The 27,209-nt window shown below is 37.8% G+C and overlaps 1 protein-coding gene across 1 annotated transcript in view; it reads right to left on the bottom strand.

The window, feature by feature from the left end:
• Window positions 1-1,624: 1,624 nt before the first annotated feature.
• LOC306865112 (extracellular serine/threonine protein kinase FAM20C-like) overlaps window positions 1,625-27,209 on the bottom strand; it is a 66,851-nt gene continuing 41,266 nt past the window's right edge. Inside the window, exons 4-10 of the mRNA XM_079409486.1 lie at window positions 24,505-24,597; window positions 16,475-16,590; window positions 11,103-11,283; window positions 10,732-10,841; window positions 9,017-9,098; window positions 7,454-7,513; window positions 1,625-5,129 (exon numbers count right to left, since the gene is read on the bottom strand). Coding sequence (XP_079265612.1) covers window positions 4,865-5,129; window positions 7,454-7,513; window positions 9,017-9,098; window positions 10,732-10,841; window positions 11,103-11,283; window positions 16,475-16,590; window positions 24,505-24,597 — 907 coding nt within the window. The 3' untranslated portion in view covers window positions 1,625-4,864. The remainder of the gene's footprint in view (window positions 5,130-7,453; window positions 7,514-9,016; window positions 9,099-10,731; window positions 10,842-11,102; window positions 11,284-16,474; window positions 16,591-24,504; window positions 24,598-27,209) is intronic.

Below are 27,209 nucleotides of genomic sequence, written 5' to 3'. Positions count from 1 at the left end.
TACAGAAGAAGTGGCATGAGAATGTGAGCAACATTGTAGATTTTATGACCAAAAAACAGATTTTCAGGAAAGAAACCAATGTTTATTTTTTGCCTAGGAATCATTGTGTTGTAGATACAATCTTTTGACTTACATAACCTAAAGTAGCTGTTTCTCTAGTTTAATTTGATGCTTTGCATTATGCTAACTTAAAACCCACATGCTAAAACAGTTAGCTATGTTATGGCTGCTTGGCGTGGGGATAGTTGTAACAGTTCATTAAAAATGTTACAACCAACTCTTAATGATTACAATGAGTCCAGTTATCCAATCACATCCTCTATTGAGGCAAAGTCATGTGAGGTTTTTATTGCACATCAAGGGATTTATGTAAAATTTGTTTCCATCATAGTTTATGTGCATAAGGTTTTATTGGACAAAAACACTATCCGCCTCAAATGAGCGCATACGCTTTTTGTGCACATTTTTAGAATTTCTGCACATCTTGACGTTTCCATCCTGCATTCCAAAATTCACATAAAAGTAGGTAGATGGCAACACAGCTAGTGACTGAACCCTTATATGAACACAGTACACACACACACACACACACACAGCAATTGTTTTTGTGCTAAATTAAAAAGGAATACAATATAATGTTTTTGTCACTTTAAATGGTTCACTTTATTCAAAACTGATTATTTTTTGTTCTTCAATAAAGTTTTTGCATAAATTGGAAGTGTGGGTCTTATTTCAGCAAATTACTTCACACTGTTACATCTATCCCCAAGCCTGTGTTACAATTTGTAACAACGGAACTCTTTGTATTTGACATTAACTGGGGAAGACGTGGCCTAATGGTTAGAGAGTCGGACTCGTAATTGAAAGGTTGCGGGTTCGAGTCCCCGGCCGGCAGGGATTGTAGGTGGGGGGAGTGAATGTACAGCGCTCTCTCCACTCTCAATACCACGACTGAGGTGCCCTTGAGCAAGGCACCGAACCCCCAATTGCTCCCCGGGCGCTGCAGCATGGCTGCCCACTGCTCCGGGGGTGTGTGTGTGTGTGTGTGTGTGTGTGTGTGTGTGTGTGTGTGTGTGTGTGTGTGTGTGTGTGTGTGTGTGCATTTGTTCACTACTCACTGCTGTGTGTGTGCACTTGGATGGGTTAAACGCAGAGCACCAATTTCGAGTATGGGTCACCATACTTGACAATACGTCACGACTTTACTTTTTTTTACTTTACTTAACTCACATAATCTGTGATTATGCAGTACAGGTCCAAGTGAGTTTCATTTGTAGTAGACAAATGTGGCTATGATATATCAAAGTTTGAGAGATCTAGCACAAACAACCACTGAGTTACTGTATTACTACCATCCCCAGTCTCCCTATATGTAAATGTCACTTCTATTGAAACTAGTATGCAATGTATTTACATATATTTGCATTTACACAGTTGTAGTGATGAAGTTGCAATTTAGTAGGCCTATATTAACTAATTAATATGAAATAATATAGAATATTTCAAATTACTATGACCATTGCATGCTCAAACTCACTAATGTGACCATGTCTTAACTTGAACCTGGAAGTTTTTGGTCCTTTACAATCACTATTTGCTTTGCTTTTTACACATAAAAGAGTTCAACAACATAGCTTAATTTATTGCACACTTTTATCATTTTGCAAACAGATCTTCACAGTAACAATGCCTAAGAGAGGAAAAGAAAACGGAAGCATTTTTTTTGCTCCGAAAACAGCCTCTTGAATCAACGTATCATATTTACAGATATGTACAGAAACACTGAGAGAATTAGGAACATTTTTAAGTCTGTTTGGCCTTAACCATCTCATAATTACTTACTGCCAACTAAAAAAAAACACCTTTGAGTCCAGGTTATGGGCTACTAAAAGGTCAGTTTGTGAATAATCCCAAAACATTCAAGTTTCTTGAGCATTGCACAGGCACTGGGGTTAAACACAAAACACACATGTGGCCCCTCACTTTACACAGATCAGTCAGACTATCAAATCATCTTTACAATATCTGTGAGGAACAGGGACTTCATTTAAAGCACACACAAAACAAATGATCTCAAATGCAAAATAAGACCTAAAAGCCAACAAGAATTCCTCACAAATGTACTCTCTCTTATTAAATAACAATGTGAGCTTTTAACATACAACACACAGCTACTTCCAAAAGGTTCATTCAGAGACCAACTAAAACTGCTTTAAAATGCGATGGCGTGAATATGAGTGAATGAACGAGACTGGAAGTGGTAGTCACCACTGCTATAAAGATAAAAGGCACTCTATTGCCTTTTTGGCCATGGTTTACACAATACAAAATAAGTGAGAGCTGAAAACATGTTTTATACAGAGCAATGGAATAATACATTTTGTTGAAAGGTCAGTATATGCGAGTAATGCTGAAAAACAAAACAAAACAAAACAGTAGGAAGGAAATGATGTCCTATTATAAAACGATCTATCAGCATTACACCATGTCTTATAACCACTTTCCACAGGCAAGTAATTTGCTAATCAGTGCTGGATTCACGAATGACTCTTAAGAGTAATGTTCTTCTTAAGTGTTATTTTCTTTCTACTTTATAACCTAAGAAAAAAACTAAAACATGTGATACCCCCCCCCCCCCCCCCAATTTGTTTTTAAAGATTTATTTTTGGCATTTTTGCCTTTATTATGATAGGACAGATCAGAGCTGACAGGCAGCGAAGTGGAGGGAGGGGGGGGGGGGGGGGGGGGGGGGGGGTCGGTACCGGGAAAGGCCTTCGAGTCAGGATTCGAACTTGGGACGCCCGTAGCGCAACGGCTCTGTGTGTCGGCATACTGCCCACAAGGCAACCCCAAAAACAATTCTTAAGAATGTTCTTGTTGGTTTTCTGTTCTGTTCTGTTACTATCTTAAGAGGTTTGGTTGTGTTAAATATTAAGCATTTCAACAACACTTTCGCTACTTAAAATAACTTATAATATCCATATAAAACACCACTGATTGATAAACAATGTTCGGTCATGATTATACGTCACATGACTTTTTACTGAATTTGAAATTCAGTAACAACTCTACTAAAATGACCCAAATAGGGAACTCATTTTTATTAATAATTAATTACATCATTATATCTTAAGAGGATTTTCATGAATCCAGCCCCAGAACATACATGCATTCTATCCAACTCCGAAAGTCAAAATGTCTAAAATCATATTTGGAGAAGTGCAATGGAACGCCACATTTGTGTAGAGTAGATATGGATGTATGATCACGCTAACATTGCAGCACACAGGGAGATATACACTGTTAATGCTAAACATTCGATTGTAAGTTAATGCATTATTGAGTCCAAGTTCCCATATTTCATGATAATAAAACCAGAGAAACTGGTGTGTAAAACACTGTGGTTGATCCTCTCTGTTAATAATCACAGAACAACAAATGCTTGCACTGAGTACCATTATGTAACCTCCCCAAACGGATTTCTAGGACATCTTCATAGACCATGAAACACCGGCAGGAGCATTTGGTTTGCTATGTCATGTTCTGAACACTGAGCGATGAAACGGATGAGAGATCAGATCCCACGTCTGACTGAATGGAACGCAGCATAATACATAAATATGTGGAGCAGGATTTCAGACCAGTGAGAGTTCACTGTTAGCAAAACAAAAAAAAATAGACTCAGAAAAGAAACAGAAACCAACCAAAATATCTTATCCAGAGGTGTCCAGACCTGCTCCTGCTCTCTGCACAGCCCTGCAGAGTTTACCTCCAACCTTAATTAAACACACCTGAGCCAGCTAATCAAGCTCTTTAAGCCTGCTAGAAACATCCAGGCAGGTGTTTTGTGGTACGTTAGAGGACAGTGGCCCTCCAGGAGGAGGTTTGGACTCCCCTGGTCTCGTTGGTTAGGACAAAAACTCATTTTAACATGAAAGGACTTATCGTTTGCTGTTTCATTCCCTCAAGCCTGTGCCGTACTCTATAATCAAGCACTGAAATCACTCCACCAGATGAGACTGGAGATACCTGCAGCGTGAAGTACGACTAACATCATTATGAGCTTCCGCTAACATAGCATCAGCCAGTCCTTAAGGTTCTCGTTAAGAGAGAGCAGGTGTATTCAGTATGAGGTCTGAGATGGGAAACACTGACTGTGGGCACAGGACGCCTGAAGAACCAATCAGCGTGATTCTCTCGTTCTCCATGGAGATGTTTAAACATGTTCTTCACCACTGAATAACCTCAAATGAAGCGAGCACTTCACCTCTGAATTTCCCTAAGTGAAATAACAAACGTGCCGAATCTGACACAGTGATTGAAGGCTTGATGGCACAATGTGCAATTGAGACGGTGGCTTAGTTCAGATTGCAGGAAATGGTGTGGAATTGTGAACGCACAGGGGAGGATGTGTTTAAGTGTCCTTGCACAGTAGTACTGCACTGCAGTACTATCATTAAAGCTCGTTTACGTGCCCTTATGTCGAAGACCTACATGAGCACAGTTGTGTATTTGAATATATAGATCTGAGTACCAAAATCAGCTTTTGGTTCCAACTCGTCTGTACACTCGCCCGACTCGAAATATGCAAATGTAATAAATTATATCAGCAGACTTGTCAAACAAATCAGGAGGCAGAAAAGTGTGTACTGCAGCTCCGAGTACAGCTCAAACACAAGCCTCGGCCATACAGAAACAACATCTTTGTCCCAGAGTTCCGCATCTACACACACAATAGGGTGGCTCCTCAGAGGCATTGGTGGCTAGTCGTGGAATTCACTGAATTCAGAGTGTGACTCGAGCACAAGCCTCGGTGGGGCTCATGGTGGGGGACTGACTGGCGGGAATCGAGGTTCAGGCCTCACTACCTCCCTCTGTGTGCCTGGTGGTGGTGCGAGGAGGCCTGTCCGTCCAGGTCGTTCTCCACCACTGATGGTAAGCCTTCTTTCTCCACGCAGTCGGCCAGCACCTTGAGCACCAGGCGCAGGCGGCGGTCCATGGCCTCCAGGTGGGGCTGGATGAGGATAGGTGCCAACTGGTCCTGCAGTAACGATTCCTCCATAAGAGAGCTCAGCTTGAACTCCTCTTTAGCCAACAGCTGTAGCCGCAGGTACGTCGACCTCTTGACTCTGAGAGAGAGAGCAGTAAAAGGTATAACTCAGCAAATCAGCTAATTAGTTTAGTGTATAGAGCTCAATGAAAATACATTATAAAAATGGAATTTAAAGGAATGTCTGGAAATTTGAACACATGAACTTAATCTCTAGAGCTGCTCACTTCATAAGCATTTCATTAGATGAAACATTTGTCAGATAGATACAAACAAAAACTCAAAGGTCTTCAGGACGACCCGTCAAGATAAAAGTTGCTTTAACTTGAATTAACAGATAGAAATCTATTACTAATATACAGTAGAAAGTACTTTTCATAATAATAATATTTAAAACTTTATTATTTAAGGAATATCACACAAGTGTTCTTCCATGTTTTAAATTTAATACTTAACCTTTGGCACTTTGTTTGCCAAAAAATAAAAATAATTGATGCAGTTTAAAAGATTAGTTAAATTGTATTATGTATTATGAGAAAAATAAAGAAAAAATAAATAAACATTTCATAGAGCTTTTGTCAGTCCTCTGTCGTGTGTGTCATGTGTTCCCGCCTCTTGTGTCCATATTTGGTTTGTTTCCTGTCCTCGTCTAGTGAAATCATTAGTTAATTCTTGTCCAGCCGTGTTTGCCTAATTGTCTATGATTATCCCTTGTATATTAGTCCTGTCTGTTCAGTTAGATTTCGTCTGGTCTACTCGTTACTCCCCGGTGTTCCTGTTTGTGTCAGCCCTGCCTTGTCTTGCCCTGCCTTGATGTCGTCAGTAAAGACTGTTATTTTGAGTTATATCCTCGTCTGCGCGTTCCTTGTTCCTCCCTGCTGTGTGCACCGTGACAGCTTTATTATTGTAAAATAAATAGATAAATAAATACATTTTTATTTTTATTTTTGATTATTACATTTTTATTAAACCATTATGACATCCTGCAAATTTTGAAATGAAAAATGAAATGAAAAACACCTATTTTGGGAAAAATAAAATTAGTTTCGTCCTTCAAATGTAAATTTGGTGACACTTTAGTATAGGGACCAATTCTCAATATTATGTTGTGTTTATGGGGAAGTCGTGGCCTAATGGTTAGAGAGTCGGACTCGTAATCCAAAGGTTGAGGGTTCGAGTCTCCGGCCGGCAGGAATTGTAGGTGGGGGGAGTGAATGTCCAGCGCTCTCTCCACCCTCAATACCACGACTGAGGTGCCCTTGAGCAAGGCACCGAACCCCCAACTGCTCCCCGGGCGCCGCAGCATAAATGGCTGCCCACTGCTCCGGGTGTGTGTTCACGGTGTGTGTGTGTGTTCACTGCTGTGTGTGTGCACATTGGATGGGTTAAATGCAGAGCACGAATTCCGAGTATGGGTCACCATACTTGGCAGTATGTCACTTCACTTCACTATATATTAACTAGTTGCTTATTAGCATGCCTATTATTAGCATATTGGCTATTCATTAGTACTTATAAATCACATATTCCGCATATGACCATATTCTACATCCCTAATTCTACCCAACACCTAAACCTAACAACTACCTTCCTAACTATTCATAAGCAGCAAGTTAGGAGTTTATTGAAGCAAAAATTTGTATTTAAAGTAAAGTGTGACTGTACTTTTTGTTAAATTTTTAGTAATGTTTTGTTAAACTATATGAGTTTATGATTTCAATTAATTAGACATTCTTTATAAATACTTACATTTATTTTAACCATTAAAAAGTAAAATAATGTTTTTTTTAAAAAAGAGTAAAACTTCAATTCCAATAGGAATGTTCACACAGAACACGTTTTTGCATCAAACGACATGAAAGGCAAGCCGTAGAATTAAAAACAAACACTGGAGATTTATTTTTACTGGATTTATTTTAAACGGGTGCCAAATTAGCATTTTTAGCACAATGTGTTGTGCGCGAAATTCAGCTAAAGACACAAGTCGTGAGTGCAATAGACAGCTGTCTAGCAAATGTTTGCATAGAAAAATAATGTGAAAGTAGTTAAGTGGAATGCAAAACATGTTTTGTGTGAATGGCCCATTAGAATAGCAAATTTAGCCACATGCAGAATGTTAGCAACAAAGTAGGATGTACTATATGATCAGCTTTCAGAATTATGCAAATTGGGACACAGTCAGTGTTTCTTGCAGCCATTCATATAGATTGTTCTTGCAAGAAAACATCAGCCACAGAAAATAAATGTAAATGTGCAATAAAGGATACAGCTAAAATAACAGCAGACAGCAGGATATTGTTGTATCGGTGCTAAACTGAATTACTGCACTGCAGTCACTCTCTCAGTTGGGAGGCTATTGCCTCAATTCAAGAGATGTCTGAAAGTGGAGAAAAACAATCTTACCTGCAGCACTGAGTCAAAGGGACCAGGATGGACATTTCATCATGTGAATGCTTTCCGAATCTGAGGGGTTAGAATAAAAACGGAAGTCAAATGTCTGATATTTTTAAATGGTTCTCTGGTGAAAAAGTGTGGTTAATTTGATTTAATGTGTACTTGTAGTGTACTTCAAATCTTAAAAGCACATTTAAAAAAAACCCTGTACTTGCAAATAATATAATATTAATGAAATAAAAGGTCACTTAAGTGCACTTAAAGAGAGACACTTTCATGACGGTTAGTTAATAGTTAATAGTTTATATATATGTACTAAATTACAACTTTATTTTTTACAAATGTGTAATTACAAATACATGACATACAAGTTTCAAAAGAAATTACATTAGTTCGCCATAAATGTTAGTCAGTGCATTCAGCAGTACACTTTGACCATATTTTATAGACAATAGAATTAATTGTGAAACTACATGTAAAGATGTACTTGAGTCCTACGTAGTGGCTCCAAAAGCACTTTGAATTTCAGCTAAGTGCATCTATTATACACTTAAAATATAATACATTTTCATTTAATTGCAATTAACATGCAAATAAGTGTCTGACGACATTACAATCAATTCATACTTCAGTATATTACTGCCATAATAAGTAGCCTACTCTTTAAAATGATGCTAAGTGTATTTTGTTTTTACTAGGGTAAAGATGCTAAAACATTCAACAACCATTTCCAACATACTATATTTAACTTTTACCAGACATAAAAGTTAGAATATGAAGAGCTCACCAAATTTCACATTCAGGTCTTTTTTAAAGAGGAAATAAAACCCAGCTTAAATCACTTTCTGTCGTTATATATTCATCTTTCACTTTCATATTGGTATATAAAATTGTACTGTACATTACTGTGGTTCAGTGGGACTGAAATGTGTTTTCAGAGGCCATATTTTACATTTTACAGTTAAATTCTTATAAGTATAATAAAATGTATTATTTTCATCCTGCGAAACTGCATATTTAACACAAGTAATGGCAGAACAGCAACTTCAACAAAAGTACTGACATATAAAGAGTAGTCCTTTATATAACTTCATGACAGGACCTTGCAACTTATTTGTAACAGTAAAACCCCATCAGAAATTCAGTTCAGTATAAACTTCACACAAATAGAAGAAAATAAATGTACATTTTAGTCGGGGCTTAGATTAATCTGGCATTGAGAGACCTACGGCTCTACACAGTGGCCTACTTCAGTAACATATAGAAAATGAAAAAGCAGCCACTTCAGTTGGGCAGAATGTCAGTTTAATCAACATCCTTTATCTGTGCGAGCACCTGTGTGACTTCTACCCACTGCGAGCCCTTCGACGGCACACATATTACACCCTGAGACATGACGCCATATGAATCTGACCTTCCTCTCAACATCTACATATTCACGCCTCTTAAGATAGAAACATTCTGTTTCCATGGTTTCAGTGTAAAAAGGAAGAGGCTGTGGAGTCGTGTGGAGCTTTGAGGAGCGAGGTGTGAAGGACAGCGAGAACGTTACACGATAATAAAACGGCTTACCCTCTGCCGTTGTCCAAATGAATAATGAAAGTCTCATTTCCAAACTTCTCAAAAGTCTCGTAATGGTGGCGATCCATGTTGCCTGTTCAACGTGAAAAAGGGGAGTGAAATACAGGAGGATTGATGTGGGATGTTGAACTTTTAACTATTTTATTCTTTAGTAATGATAATTCATTCGAATTCAATTCAACAGTTGATCATTTTAGTTGTCTTAATGACTAATGAGTTGACACTTGAATCAGAATCTATATTTATCCATACACAAGTAGGGCTGGAGGAGTTGGTTTCTATGGTGTTCACACAATGCCCTCACAGAAAAGCACCAGGAACTTCTGATGAGCAGGGGAAATTCCTTCAGATCAACCTGAGGTTAACAGCCTCGCTCAAGGGCATACGGCTCATGAACGGATCAAAACACTCTCAAGCTCAGAAGACACATCCAGAGATCACCCACAGACTCTTAATCTCCCAACTGTGAAGTTATATCTAGCAATTGTGACTTTATTGAAATTGAGACTTTATACTTAACATAGTCGTGGCTTTATATCTCTGTCTTTATATTTCAAAACTGTGTCTTTATTTCTCAGAGTCTTTAAACTTCTATTTGTGGCTTTATATTTTGCAGTGCGACTTTATATCTACAAATATGACTTTATCTCACTTAATATATATATATGACTCCTGTAATTGTGACTTTATATCTCAAAATTGTGACTTTATTTCTCAAAATTGACTTTATACTTTTAGTTAGATTTTTTATTTTATTTCTTGTAATGTGACTGTATGTCTCCCAACTGACTTTCTCATAATAAGGCTTTTTATCTCACAATGTGACTTTATTTCTTGTCATTGTGACTTTATATCTTACTGTGACTCTTTTATATCACAATGTGACTTTGTTTCTTAAATTTGCAACTGCACATCTTTCTATTGTGACTTTATATCTTAACTTGACTTTACATCTCAAAATTGTGAAATTATTTCTCGAAATTAAAACTTTATATCTTCCAGTGACTTTATATATCACATCTTACAATGTGACTTTATATCTACCAGATAGATGTGAGTTTATCTTGCGATGCGACTTTACATCTCACAGTGACTTTCTTTAAAACCTTGTAATGCAACTTTATTTGCTTGCAATGTCACTGTATATCTCCCAACTGTGACTTTCTCACAGTTTGACTTATTTCACAGTGTTACTGCATATTTCTTAAATTTGACTGTTTATAATCTCAATTTATTTATTTATTTTTACCTCACATTGTGACTTAATATCTCACAATGAGTCTGTTTCTTTTTAAACTTGTATATCATAATTAACTATTTATTTTTTGCACAAAAATGGGCTTTTATAGTTCATTGGACATATTAAGAAAGGTGAATGGCTGGCTATTACACCACTTCCAGGAGACATATAGGCTTTTGAATGCATAGGCTTTTATTAGTTGCCCCTATAGGGGCATGTTGTCACAAAAGTTGTATCCAATGAACTGTGTCTCTTTGCTTGGGCAAAAATGGAAAATGTTTAATTTTATATAAGACTTCATGAGTCAACACAAACATTTAATTAAAAAATGCAAAAATGTAAAAATAAAGTTACCTTGAAAAATATTTACTGCAGTAAAAAAATAATAATTTTCTCCCCAGTTTCTATATAAGCAGTCTCCCTACTTCTATATAAGCAAAATTTTATAAACACGTTCAACACTTACCCATTAGAAAGTCAAAAATAGTCATGTCCATGATGTCCAGGAGTCGTGTGCCTCGGTCATACGGAGGAGTCTGTTTGACTTCATCACAATAATCCGGATCCACTTCCCACCTTACAATAGAGAAAACGACTAAGAAACTCACTTCACCTTTAAATTTGAGCTGCATTTTGTCCCTTCTCATATATAACCCTACTAGCGTACAACTGCCATCTCAAACAGGATGGCCCATTGTTTTACTGCACAGATAGGATTTCTATGAGAGTAAGTGAGAAGCGCAGTAGTCTTTTTTGCTGATAAAGCCAGACTGTAGTTTAATGAAAATATGGGGTGGTGCGTGGAGACCTGAGATAATGCAGAGAAAAAGGGCTTACTCAGCTTTCTTGCGTTTGTGGTAGGAGCGGCGCCAGGGGTTCCTCCAGGTCTTGCGCTTAGCTAGTGCCAAGTCAGGAAGAAATGCAGCCAGGGAGCCCTCGATCTGGTCGGGCTTCCCACATAGGGCATGTTCTGTGGAACAGTAGTAGGAGCACTCGCCGTAGAAGCAGATGTTTTTGGCTGCAGAGGTGAGGAAGAATAGGTCTTAGGAAAGAGAAAATGTTCTTGAGGGTCTTAAATTAGACCACCAGTGAAGCAAAGAGAAAGGAAAAGTCCCTCTGGAGTAACATGGGGTTAAGTGTCTTCAAGCACACAATGGTAATAGCTCACTGATCGCCCATTACAGGGTTTGAACCCATAACCTTTCAGAATCCCCAGATACTGTATTTAAGTCAAGTTTTATATAATGTGAAGGGTTTTCACTGATGCATTGATTTTCAATTAATAAATAACCTTATCTTTTGGTTTGCGTTCATCAGGTTAAATAACAAAAAATAAATAAATAAATAAATAATGAATTATATATCATATATTAACCCCCCCCCCAAAATAACTATTTTGTGATACATACTATTAGAAGCAGAATCAGAATGAGCTTTATTGGCCAAGTATGTTTACACATATGGGGAATTTGTTATAGTGACAGAAGCTCCACAGTGCAACAGAAAGACAGCAACAGGACAGGACACAGATAATAAAAGAATAATATACAAATAGGCAATGTACAAAACAGCAAAAACACAATATATAATATAGACAATTATGTGTGTACAGGTCTGATATGTGCAAATTTGAAATGAAAAAATAAATAAAAATAATAATATATATACAGGTGCTGGTCATAAAATTAGAATATCATGAAAAAGTTGATTTATTTCAGTAATACCATTCAAAAAGTGAAACTTGTATATTAGATTCATTCATTACACACAGACTGATATATTTCAAATGTTTATTTCCTTTAATTTTGATGATTATAACTGACAACTAATGAAAGTCCCAAAATCAGTATCTCAGAAAATTAGAATATCAATTAAGACCAATGCAAAAAAAATGATTTTTAGAAATGTTGGCCAACTGAAAAGTATGAACATGAAAAGTATGAGCATGTACAGCACTCAATATTTAGTTGGGGCTCCTTTGGCCTGGATTACTGCAGCAATGCGGCGTGGCATGGAGTCGATCAGTCTGTGGCACTGCTCAGGTGTTATGAGAGCCCATGTTGCTCTGATAGTGGCCTTCAGCTCTTCTGAATGGTTGGGTCTGGCGTATTGCATCTTCCTCTTCACAATAACCCATAGGTTTTCTATGGGGTTAAGGTCAGGCGAGTTTGCTGGCCAATCAAGAACAGGGATACCATGGTCCTTAAACCAGGTACTGGTAGCTTTGGCAGTGTGTGCAGGTGCCAAGTCCTGTTGGAAAATGAAATCTGCATCTCCATAAAGTTGGTCAGCAGCAGGAAGCATGAAGTGCTCTAAAACTTCCTGGTAGACGGCTGCGTTGACCTTGGACCTCAGAAAACATAATGGACCAACACCAGCAGATGACATGGCACCCCAAACCATCAATGACTGTGGAAACTTTACACTGGACCTCAAGCAACGTGGATTATGTGCCTCTCCACTCTTTCTCCAGACTCTGGGACCTTGATTTCCAAAGGAAATGCAAAATTTACTTTCATCAGAGAACATAACTTTGGACCACTCAGCAGCAGTCCAGTCAAGACGCTTCTGACGCTGTCTCTTGTTCAAGAGTGGCTTGACACAAGGAATGCGACAGCTGAAACCCATGTATTGCATACGTCTGTGCGTGGTGGTTCTTGAAGCACTGATTCCAGCTGCAGTCCACTCTTTGTGAATCTCCCACACATTTTTGAATGGGTTTTGTTTCACAATCCTCTCATGTAGGGTGCTGTTATCCCTATTGCTTGTACACTTTTTTCTACCACATCTTGTCTTTCCCTTCGCCCCTCTATTAATGTGCTTGGACACAGAGCTCTTTGAACAGCCAGCCTCTTTAGCAATGACCTTTTGTGTCTTGCCCTCCTTGTGGGCATCATATTTGGACAACTGTCAAGTCAGCAGTCTTCCCCATGATTGTGTAGCCTACAGAACTAGACTGAGAGACCATTTAAAGGCTTTTGCAGGTGTTTTGAGTTAATTAGCTGATTAGAGTGTTGCACCAGGTGTCTTCAATATTGAACATTTTCACAATATTCTAATTTTCTGAGATATTGAATTTGGGACTTTCACTAGTTGTCAGTTATAATCATCAAAATTAAAGGAAATAAACATTTGAAATATATCAGTCTGTGTGTAATGAATGAATCTAATATACACGTTTCACTTTTTGAATGGTATTACTTTTAATGACTAATAATTACTTTTATTTAATGGTATAAATAAACTTTTTCATGATATATGTACGTATGTGTGGTGAATAAATAATGTATAATAGAGTTGTGTGTTCCCGCGTTTATTGTCAAGTGTTCATGAGATGGATTGCCTGAGGGAAGAAACTGTTTCTGTGTCTGGTCGTTCTGGTTCTCAGAGCTCTGTAGCGTCGACAGTTCAAAGAGGGAGTGTGCTGGATGAGAGGATTTTACCAGCCCTTTTGCTCACTCTGGATAAGTACAGTTCTTGGAGAGTGGGGAGGGTTGTACCAATGATTCGCTCAGCAGTCCGGACTACCCTCCCTAGTCTTCTGAGGTCAGATTTGGTTGCTGAGCTGAACCAGACAGTTATTAAAGTGCAGAGGATGGATTCAATGATGGAAGAGTAGAACTGTTTCAGCAAGTCCTGTGGCAGGTTGAACTTCCTCAGCTGGTGAAGGAAGTACAACCTCTGCTGGGCCGTTTTCACAATGGACTCAATGTGATTGTCCCACTTCAGGTCCTGAGAAATTGTGGTGCCCAGGAATCTGAATGACTCCACTGCAGTCACAGTGCTGTTCATGATGGTGAGTGGGGGGAGAGCAGGGGGGGTTTCTCCTGAAGTCCACGATCATCTCCACAATTTTGAGCGTGTTAAGCTCCAGGTTGTTAAGATTGCACCCGACAGCCAGCTCCTTAACCTCCTGTCTGTAAGCAGACTCGTCACCGTCCTGAATGAGGCCGATCAGTGTGGTGTCATCTGCAAAGTTTAGGAGCTTGACAGAGGGGTCTTTAGATGTGCAGTCGTTGGTGTAGAGGGAGAAGAGCAGTGGGGAGAGCACACAGCCCTGAGGAGCTCCAGTGCTGATCGTACGGGTGCTGGATGATAATTTTCCAAGCTTTACTAACTGCTGCCTGTCTGTCAGGAAGCTGTTGATCCACTGACAGACAGAGGTATGTAATGTGTAATTAGCATGTAATGTGGTTATTTGTATAAACACAAAATACTTAAAATAGTAAAACTCCTCTCAAATCTTAAAAGCATATTTATCTAAACTGTGCTCGCAGATGATTTAATATCAATTAACCCTGCTGAAAAAAACTAACAAACAATAGAAACCATCAGATTTTGTAATGGTTTTACTGGTTATAGTGGGAATTGTACTGGTTTTAATAGACAGTGTAATGGTGCCCATTGGTCTCCACTAGTAATTTATCACCTTCTGTTGGTGGCTTGTTAAAACCACTAAATCCTAATGGAAAATGTCCCAAAACACACTACAGAAAACCATTTTCTAATGGTTAAAAGTTGATGGTTTGTAATGTTTGTAATGGTATTTTGTAGTGTAAACCATTAGAATTGATGTGATGTGTTTTTTTTTTCAGCAGGGAAATAAAAGGGCACTTAAGTGTACTTAAAGAGAGATGCTTTCATGACTGTTTCTTAAGATGCTAATAGTATGTACAGTTTTACAGTACCTTTAAAAAGTGCACCTTGTAATAAAATTACAAGTTTTACTTTAAAGTACATTTTAATCATATCATTATGTTTAATTATATTTTGTTTTGCTCTGCTTATTTTGATGTGTTGACTGACATACTAGAGCACATGTAATGTACTTGATTCTAAATTAGTTAAATACATAACATACAACGATTAATAGACATAACATTAAAGTATATTTTAGCTTATCATAAATGTTTGTCAGTACATTCAGCTACACCTCAACCATATTTCAATGCAAAATATAAGTAATTATAAAAAGTCATATACAGATGTATTAAATTTTACTTAAGTGGGTCAAAAGCACTCTAAAGTTCAGAAAATTGCATTTAATATAAATTTAAACTACAATACAATGTCACTTAATTGCAAATAACATGCAGGCAAATTCCCAAAAGCAGGCTTTCTCAGTAATAGCCAAATTAATGTATCTATGTAGCAGGAAAAACAGTTGTGTAGGCTATATGATCATAACGCCAATCCCTACCGTCCACCATCATGATGGTAAACACATTTGACAGCAACAACATGCTATGACAATGTTTTGTGCAGCAGCCTTGTTTATAGTGTTAATATAGTTTGTAGAAATTTTTTGTTCTTTGAAATAGGTGACTTCTCCAGATGTGTCTTTATGTGATGAAGGATGCCAGTGATCTAAAATGCTCGGATTCACCAAGGGCTCATTAAACGCTGCTGTTTAGCCAATGATGAATCATTGTGTATAACGCCTTTTTCAAATGTTTCCTGACACGGCGAAGAGGAGCCCTTTCACTTGTTCCCACAAAAACACATTTGTCATGAAAAGTGGAGGCAGAATGCTAATGATAGCCCTGCAGAGAAAGAATATGGCCAATCTGTGTGCCTCATCCAAACACTTACATCATCTAAATGTTGGTAATTTAGTTGCTAAACTTGCTGCACATTTGTTATTGCATGCTTGTTACTCCCCAATTAAAGGCTGTAATTAGCCTAGCATCTTGGCTGGGTGTCGTTAGCTGGTCTACGGCTGGTCTACTGAACACTTTTTGTGCTAATATTTGTCACAGCCCGTAATTGGTTAGTTTAATAGCTCTTTATGGACTTTTTAAGCTGTTAAATAAGGAGTAAGCAGTCAAAAATACATATAGGAAGATGCTAACATGCAAACTATTCAACACATTTAGCTACATGCTAACACTTCTATGCTACAGGAAAGTCTGATTATCAGAAATGTGGATTTTCCCATTGTCTGAAAAGTGCAGTAACCATGGATTTTTTCTTCGGTGAATTGATTACCATTTGCATAACCACAGTTTTACTACAAATACCATGGTTAGTGTAGCAAAACCATGGTTAATTTGTGGATACCATGGTTTATAGTAACCATGGTTTTTTGGTTTAATTTGTAACAAAACCATGGTTAATATATGTAAGGGATATGCGTGAGAAGCCAACAATCAGGGGGGAAGCATGGCCTGATGGGGTAGAAGAAAAGGCCCTGCAGAAGCCACTCATACCTGGGGATACGAAGAATGTCCGCCAAAGCTTTTTGTCACGGGTCACGTCTCGGATCTCCCGTGTCATGTTCACCAGCCTGCCGGCCACCGGGGGAACTCTCCGGAAATCCAGGACTCTGAACACCACAAACAAACGACATTGTCAAACGATTCATTTGCAATGCATTATCAAAGACAACACCTGTGGTGTTTCTTCACGCAGACGTTGCACACTTCACACTCAAAGGCTGTTTTATGAGAACAGTGACACCAGACATTCAACCTCCTGCCACATTCAATAACGAGGAATAAAACAATAAAGTGCGCAAAAAATCCATAGAATAAAGCCATTTTTAAAGTGGCTGGGTAACGATTTTTTCTTCAAGGTGCTACTGCTAAACAACTGAGCCCACTCTTTACTCACTGGCTTTATGACACCTCCATGATTGCTCTTTATTAGACTTTTATTGGCGTTTAAGCATCTGGCCACACACCGCAGCATATAAATGCCCTCTAGTTTCTCTCTCATTTCGTCTTTCTTGTGTACTTTTTTGTGTTGGGCAAAAGTCAGAATTGGCTCTTTTTCAATTATGAGTGAGTTTTTAATTAAATTGACCACAGGCCTCACAAGAAGTTGAATTGGAATGACAGGAAGAAAAAAAATACAGAATGCAATTTTCTGAAATTCAACACAAGATTTTCAATAAAAACACACATATGCATTATTAATATGTGGTTTTTATCCCTTACCATGTAAAATACTTTTCCTCAATTACTAGAACTCATCATGTATTGATGCACAGAGTACCCCTTTAGCATAATTTTTCGAGGCGCAGGTCCTCAATTGCTTTAAATAAGAAACCCTTGGCATTAATATGCTGACGCAAAAGGCACTAGGAATTTTATCTTCATGATTAAATTATATATTGCGTAATAATATTGCCATTATTGCATATATGTTGTGATTTTTAAATTAAAACAGTCGCATTAATTGGCCTCAGAAGACTTGGAATGCAAAAGGACTTGCTTGCAATGCCTTTATACTGTTTTTTATGGTCAGTTTTTGCAATAAATAGCTGTGACTGTACTTATATTTGCCTGTTACATGTTTTATATTGTTCAGAAGTGGGTTAGGTTTAGGGGCTACAATGAATGTATCAATTTATATAAAATTATTATTATTAATAATATAATAATGTGTTTTTTGAACCTTAAACCGCATTACACCAAATACACAAAATAATGTTCTTTTTTAGCAATGTCATATGACCCCTTTAACTTCTTTAAATTCAAACAGGAATTACAATTTGAATATGCATCCTGTTTGCAATTTCAGGTCAAACTGAATTCAATTCTGAATGGTGCACACGCATGCTGGAGGGTTTGTTCATCTCTCAGTCTTTGTCTGTGTTCAGTGGGCCGCCTCAGAGAAAATCCCACATTGCGTGGTGCATAGGCTCCTGGCCTCTGAGAGACAGAAACCCAAGCCTTTGAGATGAAACCACTCAGGGGTCACAAGTTGCAGAGTCACTCTGGACGCAGGCGACAAAGAGCCCAGTGTGGAAACAGCGCATTCTAGGAACATTCTGTCAGACCTTTGTGGAAATAAGCTACAGTATAACCGTGAGGAAGCGGCCAATGGAAGGGGTTTTCGTTGACTTTGAGAGTAATGTAGCAGCTCAATATTTCTTGTAAAATTCAGTTGTTTCTCTCACACTAACAGAATATCAATATATCATTTCACTAGCAAAGCGTTACCACTCAGCTGACAAGAAATTGGCATATCATCCAATGCTTATTCCTCCCCTAAATAAAATACATCATGGACATGACAGGCGCCTCAAATGAGAGCAACAACATTCTGGAGGAAATGGAGTGGGTCTCACAAGCTCAATTAGCTCTCTGACTCCACAAATCCTCTCTCTGTGGGGCTTCTTGTTAAAGTCAGCGTGGAGTTTCTTCTGACTTCTGACTGTAACTGTAAGGTGTATCGACTCTATTGCACTAAGTGCTTTTCAGGCCGCTGTCCAAAAGTCTTGAGTGACATGCGCAGAGTGGCGAGAATATAATAAGAGTTGGTTTGGCTTTCTGACATCACAATGGCGTGAGTGCTCTCGTGCGTAAATGGGAAATGTGTGTGTGTGTGTGTGGTTATGGTTTCTTTTCCCGGCTAATGTCCATTCCAGAGCAGCATCAGAGCACTACAGGTGTTTTCAGTGAAAGAACTGGGAGGAAGCCAAGCTGAAGGTCTCTGTAGGGGAATTTCCTCTTAAAGGCATTGCATTGCATTGCATAATAAAATAAAATAAAATAAAATAAAATAAAATAAAATAAAACAATGCTCAATATACACCATGACACAATAAATTTTAATAATGGACTTTCCTTAAAAACTTTTCTATTTGTTGGTGGTGCATACAATGAAATAAAATAAAATAAAATAAAATAAAATAAATAATAGTAAGAGTTTAGAACATGGTTCAATTTGTTCCAATTAGGTAACTACATAAGTTAACATGAACTAACAATGAAAAATATTATAAAGTATTTATTAATTCTAGTTAATTTAACCTCAGCATTCCTAATGCATTATTAATATTCAAATTTGAATCTATTAATATTATTTAATGGACCTGAGCTGACATGCGGTAACAATGAACAGTTATATTTTTTATTAACTAAAGATTAATAAACACTGTAACAAAGGAATTGCTCTTAGTTAGTTAATTTTAGTTAATGCATCAACTAAATTTAACTGACGGGACCTTACAGTAAAGTGTTACCATTGTTATTATTATTATTAATAACATTTAAACATTTAAATTTAACATTTAAACGTACCTACAAAAATAATTATTTTATTAGATTATTAAAACTAATTATTTTATTAGATTATTTTGAATCAATAGCCATGAGCCATAAGCAGTAGTAATAATGATGGTTGTCTTCTGTAACTAGTAAGCACAATGCCAAGAATAATGGGGGAAAAAAATGAAATAATGGAAAATACAATTTAAAGTTCAGACAATAATGATGGCATTGTCCCCTGTCTGTTGTGCTGCTGAGAGGTTTGCGTTTGTAGCTCCGCTTTTTTATTGAATCTTTACCTTACTTTCACTCTCTGTTGTTTAAAGTGATAATATATAACTTAATTCCCACCATATTTCTGGTATTATCTATCAAACTAATCGAACTAATTTCATCGTTCACTTTTTAAAACCAGCGAATCAGCTGGTTAGCTTGTTACTCGCGGCTCCATTCGAGTTTCTATTCGTGCCTATTATTGTTTTCTTTTTTCTCGCTCCGTTTTCATTTCTTTCTCGCTCCGTTTTTCACAAGTTCATCAAACAACAGTGGTAAGTTAAGTTGGTATCATTCATCAGTCATGGTAATGGCTTCTTCTCCTGCTATTGTTGTTTGCACTTCATGTCACATATAGTATAGTTTATCTCTCTCTGTCGGCGATGAGGGATTTACTTGTAATAAATGCAGGGAAATAGTTAGGCTGACAGAGAAGGTTTCAGAATTAGAGACACGCATCCAAACTTTAGTTGAGGACAGTAAGAATGTGAGGGCTGTAGATACTGCTTTGGATGCGACTAGCTCAGGGAGTCCTGTACATTGTTCGGTTCAGACTGTTGAGCCCGTGCAGCAGGGCAGCTGGGTGACTGTAAGGCGGCCTAGTCGCGTGTAAAAACACCGCTCTTCCGTTCCGATCAGAACATCAAACAGGTTCTCCCCACTCAGTGACACACCCACTGAGAAACCTGATGAAAGTGCTCTAGTTATTGGCAATTCTATTGTATGGAACGTGAAAATAGAGACACCAGCCATCATAGTCCATTGTTTACCGGGAGCCAGAGCGCCTGACATCTTGGTAAATTTAAAAGTGCTGGCTAATGCTAAACGTAAATTCAGTAAGATTGTTATCCACGTCGGCGCTAATGATGTTCGACTTCGCCAGTCGGAGTTCACTAAAAATAATGTAAAAGAGGTGTGTGAACTTTCAACTATGATGTCAGACACTGTAATATACTCTGGCCCGCTCCCTGCTTACCGGGGTGATGAGATACATAGCAGACTGTCGTCACTCAATGGCTGGATGTCTAAGTGGTGCCCGCAGAATAGCATAGACTTTATAGACAATTGGACGAGTTTTTGGGGCAGACCTGACCTGTTGAAAAGAGATGGTGTTCATCCCTCCTGGGGTGTTGCCGCTCTTCACTCTAGAAATATGGCACATAGTCTTAGAGTTCGTACTTGACTAACTGGGGCCCAGGTCAGGAAGCAGACAGACTGGCTAAACCGACTGTCTGCTAGCCGCCTTACGTCACAGAAGTCAGTTAATTCTCAGCACATAGAGACTCCTTCACCCAAATATCACACTATAGAGACTGTGTCTGTTCCCCGAACTAGAAAATACAGAAAACGTCCAAACCAAATTAAGAGTAACAATGTAATTGATGTTCAACAAATAAACAATGTTTACAATACAGAGAAACAATTGATAAAGGCTTACTGAATATCAGGTCCCTTTCTACAAAAGCACATTTTGTAAATTATTTGATCAATGATAATAATCTAGATTTGCTCTGTTTGACAGATACATGGCTAAAACCAGATGAATACATTACTTTAAATGAGTCCACCCCCCAAGATTACTGCTATAAAAATGAGCCACATCCGAAAGGTAAAGGGGGAGGTGTTGCTTCAATTTATAGCAATATTCTCAGTATTTCTCGGAGGGCAGGCTTTAAGTATAACTCATTTGAAGTTATGGTGCTGCGTATAACATTATCTAGAAAAACACGTGTTAGTGATAAATCCCCTGTGATGTTTGTACTGGCTACTGTATACAGGCCACCAGGGCACCACACAGATTTATTAAAGAATTAGCTGATTTTCTATCTGAGTAGTACTGGCTGCAGATAAAGTCTTAATTGCTTGTGATTTTAATATCCATGTCGATAATGAAAAAGATGCATTAGGATCAGCATTCATAGACATTCTGAACTTGGGGTTAGACAACACATTTCCGGACCTACTCATTGTCGAAATCATACTCTAGATTTAATACTGTCACATGGAATTGATGTTAGTGGTGTTGAAATTCTGCAGCAAAGCGATGATATCTCAGATCGTTATCTAGTCTTGTGTAAACTCCATATAGCTAAAACTGTAAATTCTACTCCTTGTTACAAGTATGGTAAAACCATCACCTCTACCACAAAAGACTGCTTTGTAAGTAATCTTCCTGATTCATCTAAATTCCTCAACACATCCAACAGCGCAGAAAAACTTGATGATGTAACAGAAACTATGGACTCTCTCTTTTCTAGCACTTTAGATACAGTTGCTCTTTTACGCTTAAGGAAGATCAAAGAAAACAGTCCGACTCCGTGGTATAATACGCACACTCGCACCTTAAAGAGAGCAGCCCGGAAAATGGAGCGCAGATGGAGGAAAACAAAACTAGAGGTATTTCGTATAGCCTGGCGGGAAAATACCCTATCCTACAGAAAAGCATTAAAAACTGCTAGATCTGATTACTTTTCGTCTCTTCTAGAAGAAAACAAACATAACCCCCGGTATTTATTCAATACAGTCACTAAATTAACGAAAAATAAAGCATCAACAGGTGTTGGCATTTCCCAAAAGCACAGCAGTAATGACTTTATGAACTACTTTACTTCCAAGATCGATTCTATCAGAGATAAAATTGTAACCAATTACAAATTATTGTTAGGCTACAATATTGCATCAGATCCCCTGAGGAACAATTCCACTCATTCTCTACTATAGGAGAGGAAGAATTGTATAAATTTGTTAAATCATCTAAACCAACAACATGTATGTTAGACCCTATTCCATCTAAACTACTAAAAGAGCTGCCTCCAGAAGTCATAGATCCTCTTTTGGCTATTATTAATTCATCACTGTCATTAGGATATGTCCCCAAAACCTTCAAATTGACTGTTATTAAGCCTCTCTTTAAAAAACCACAACTTGACCCCAAAGATTTAGTTAATTACAGACCGATCTCAAATCTCCCTTTTCTGTCAAATATACTAGAAAATGTAGTATCCTCGCAATTATATTCCTTCTTAGAGAAAAATAGTATTTGTGAGGAATTCCCGTCAGGATTTAGACCATATCATAGTACTGAGACTGCTCTCATTAGAGTTACAAATGACCTGCTTCTATCATCTGATCATGGTTGTATCTCTTTATTAGTTCTACTGGATCTTAGCGCTGCGTTCGACACTATCGACCACAACATTCTTTTAAATAGACTAGAACACTTTTTTGGCATTAGTGGAAGTGCATTAGCATGGTTCAAATCGTACTTATCTGACCGCCATCAGTTCGTAGCAGTGAATGAAGAGGTATCATATCGATCACAAGTGCAGTACGGAGTACCTCAAGGCTGTTATGATCAGCATAATATTTGTTATGATACTCAGCTCTATATTTCTTCGTGGCCCAGTGAAACACCAAATTGAGAACCTAACGGAATGCATAGTCGATATAAAAAACTGGATAATGAGTAATTTCTTACTGCTAAATTCTGAAAAAACAGAGGTGTTAATTATCAGACCTAAAAACCCCACATGTAATAACCTAGAACACTATCTAACACTTGACGGCTGCTCTGTCAATTCTTCTTCATCAGTTAGGAACCTAGGTGTGCCGTTTGATATCAATCTTTCATTTGAAAGCCATGTTTCTAGCATCTGTAAAACTGCGTTTTTCCATCTCAAAAACATATCTAAATTGCGACCTATGCTCTCAACGTCAAATGCAGAAATACTAATTCATGCGTTTATGACCTCAAGGTTAGACTATTGTAATGCTTTATTGGGTGGTTGTTCTCATGTTCTGCATGCTTGATCAACAAATTACAGTTGGTCCAAAATGCAGCAGCTAGAGTCCTTACTAGAACCAGGAAGTACGACCATATTAGCCCGGTTCTGTCAACACTGCATTGGCTCCCCATCAAACATCGTATAGATTTTAAAATCTTATTGTTAATTACTTATAAAGCCCTGAATGGCTTAGCTCCTCAGTACTTGAGCGAGCTCTTATCACATTATAGTCCTCCACGTCTGCTGCGTTCTCAAAACTCTGGCCATTTGATAATACCTAGAATATCAAAATCGACTGCGGGGAGCGGCAGATCCTTTTCCTATTTAGCACCCAAACTCTGGAACAATCTACCTAATACTGTTCGGGAGGCAGACACACTCTGTCAGTTTAAATCTAGATTAAAGACCACTGGAACCAGTTGAGCCCTTACAATCTGACTTTGCTGCAGTTGGAATTGAACTGCTGGTTCGTTTGGCCAGAGGAGAACTGGCCCCCCGACCGAGCCTGGTTTCTCCCAAGGTTTTTTTCTCCATTCTGTCACCGATGGAGTTTTAGTTCCTTGTCGCTGTCGCCTCTGGCTTGCTTAGTTGGGGACACTTCATTTCCAGCGATATCGTCGACCTGATTGCAAAGACACTATTTAAACTGAACTGAGCTGGATAATGACATCACTGAATTCAATAATGAAATGCCTTTAACTGAAAATCTTTTTTTTAATTTTTTAATTTTACATTATTGACACACTATTTTCCTTTTTTGATATTGTGCAGTTGCTTTGACACAATTTACATTGTTAAAAGCGCTATATAAATAAAGGTGACTTGACTTGACCAGTACACTGGCAAACTAATATTGTCTCTTCAAACCTTATCATTAACTTCAGACACCTTAAAACAAATTCCCAGACCTGTCATATCTAAACACCTCCAAACATTTCTGTCAAACGAAGATAAAGGCCGAGTAAACACAAAGTAAACACAGTGGGATGCTAAGCATAAACTCTTGGCAATGCTTAAGGTCACATGATCTCATTGTTATTCAGATGGTACCAGTTTGTGTCTGAAACAGACAGACATACAAGAAAATAAGGAATATAGCCAACAGAAACTGGAAACAACTTCCCGAGACTCTCACAACTGGCCCTGCAAATACTCTCTCTTTCTCTCTAGGTGATTTAGTCTTACCTGTCCAGATGAAATGCAGCGATCTCTGCGTTGTGTCGCTCAAAGTCAGAGAAGTAGAAGAAGTCTGGGGGTGTTTCTTGTTCCCTGGTTTGTCTAGAGGACAGAGTAGAAAAAACAAGATTGATGTTAGTTTTCACCTTATTGTCTGGGAATGCAATACTAAAGTATTGCTTACAGTGTTCAACTTATATTGTATACAATATTCAACATTTCAAAGAGTAGCATGCTCCGTTGCTAAATAACTTCACTGTTGAATGTTGAATAAATAAAAATGTGCACATTTTGCATTTATAATCAAATTTTATGTAAAACTATTACAACTTTTAGCAGTCGAATCAAAACATAAGTATAAAATATGTATGTACCTGCATGTATAAAATATGTTAAAAAACATTGCTGACTTTGCCTGCAGGTCATTAACCACACTGGCTATATTTAGAATAACATACTGCCATAATACGCTTGCTATTTATGCATTATACAGTAGGCTATACATATCGGTATGCATAAAACAGCTGTATGACCCACTACTGTACATTTGCCATTATGTTCAGCATAAAACAGAATACTGCAGAGTTTAGACTGTGGAGCTTCTGATTATTTGGTCAGAAAATATGAACATTTATACACAAAACTGGATTAAATGTGAGTTTATTGTATTAATTTTTAATCTTTTAGCCTTTTAATCATACTCTATTACATATTACCAATGTAAATGTATTTTGTTGTGCATTGACAATCAAGAGCGCTTATAGCCTGCAACAAAAGGAAAAGGCTTCCAGCAGTCTTGTTGCGTCAGGTAGCGCTATGCTAGCTTCAGCTAGCTGTATTTACAAGCAGACATCCTGCCACTGTGGACAGACAAATAGACAATATGGACATCTGCCGAGTGGACTGCGTGGCTGGATCAGTTACTAAAGGAATGTGTGTGTGCACAAAGCAGATTTTGGCAGGAAACAAACTGCAGGTGCATGTTCTCTCCACTTACCTATGCGTTCAGACAGACAGATTAAAAGACTCAGACAGACAGGCGCAGAAAGAAATGCCATAGAATCCAGACAGACATGCACCAAACCACAGATCTTAACTCTCAACCTACTACAATGATATCAGTCTCGACAGCTCATGATATCTCTTACACGGTGCTTTCCTGAAACAACTGTAAGAACTTTCCTGGAAGTGTTACGGAATGAGGTCAGAAAATGGCAAATCAGAGCTAAGCTAGGCTAATGTTAGCTCAAAACACATCAGATTGTAGGTGACTAACAAACACAGAGGACAATTGTATTGCTCAAAGGTTGCTCATAACTGAATGGGGTTTCATTTAAGTATCAACTTATGGATATCATCATTAGATCATTTGGTCTTAAAATAATCTGATGAGAAATGTTTTCATTTTGAAATGTGAACTTTGGCAAAGTTTGAGCCATGGTAGAGATCTCTTGTGAGAAAATTGTGAGAATACTTGTGTTTTTTATGCAAGAGAATAAATTGAGATAATAATAGATCTCTACAGGATGACCTTTTTTTTTTTAAAAAAAAAAGCCCTAGCCATCAAACCTCAATAACATTTTATATTAGCGTTAGGCTATAGAGTTATTATATTAACTTTTTCCCCAAATTCCCCATTTTCATCCAGCCATTAACTCTAAGTGCTGCTTATATCCTCTTCCCTCGCCACTGTCAAAACACTAATGGAAAATACTTTTTGTGACTTCATATATTTTCATTTGAGGGACAAAGCAAGCTTTTCGAACTGAAATCCTCCTACACCATTATGATACACTCAATTTCCTGGATCAAATGGGAACTAATGGATTTTTATTTGCCAGATGAGGCCTAAAATGTACTGCTGATTCAGGTGACCTCTCTGGAGAGAGAATGGGTGTGGGGGTGGGGGGTAAAGCTTCTGGACCAGAATGAAACTAGTCACTCAGCAAGTGAATGAAGTGTTGTGTATAACCACCTGGACTAAAGAGTGGGATTGTATTCAGCCAGCGGGAATCCTTAAGCATTGCTGACTACTTAAAGTATGACTACTTAATGAGAGTAGTCAAATGAGCAATTATTCTGCAAAGTAACATACTGTGTAGTTCATTAGCCTAGTTCACTAAAAAATGAAAATTGTGTCGTCATTTACTCACTCTCATGTTGCTGCAAACCTGTCAGACTGGGGGACAATTGAAGTCCCCTTGTGAAAAAGACTTACGCCTAATTGTGCTGATTGTGCACAGTCGTGTACTACAAATAATCTACAAGTATGGTAAAAACAAAGTATATATAAAAAATGGACTGTACTTGCAGATAATATAATATTAATGAAATAAAAGGCCACTTAAGTCTACAGAGAGACACTTTCATGACAGTTTATTGCATACTTCTCTTTGTAATAATGTCAAATATAAAAAAATACTTTAGAGTATATTTGACATTTTAAATTGTCTTTTGTTGTGCTTAAAAGAAGTACACTTATTTTGATGTGCTGACTAAGATACTTAAAGGGATAGTTCACCCAAAAATGAAAATTGTGCCAACACTTACTCACCCTCAAGGCATCCTAGGCATGTCTGACATTCTTCTTTCAGATGAACATATTCAGAGTTATCTGTTCCAATATGTATAATTGCAGTGAATGGTGCCCGTTTCTGAATCCGAAAAAAAAAAGCATCCATCCATCATAAAACTACTCCACACGGCTCCGGGGT

The sequence above is a fragment of the Barbus barbus genome (genome assembly GCF_936440315.1).
Source record: "Barbus barbus genome assembly, chromosome: 4".
Lineage (NCBI taxonomy): Eukaryota > Metazoa > Chordata > Actinopteri > Cypriniformes > Cyprinidae > Barbus > Barbus barbus.
Note: the sequence above shows the minus strand (reverse complement) of the source record. Positions and strands in the feature narration are given on the sequence as shown.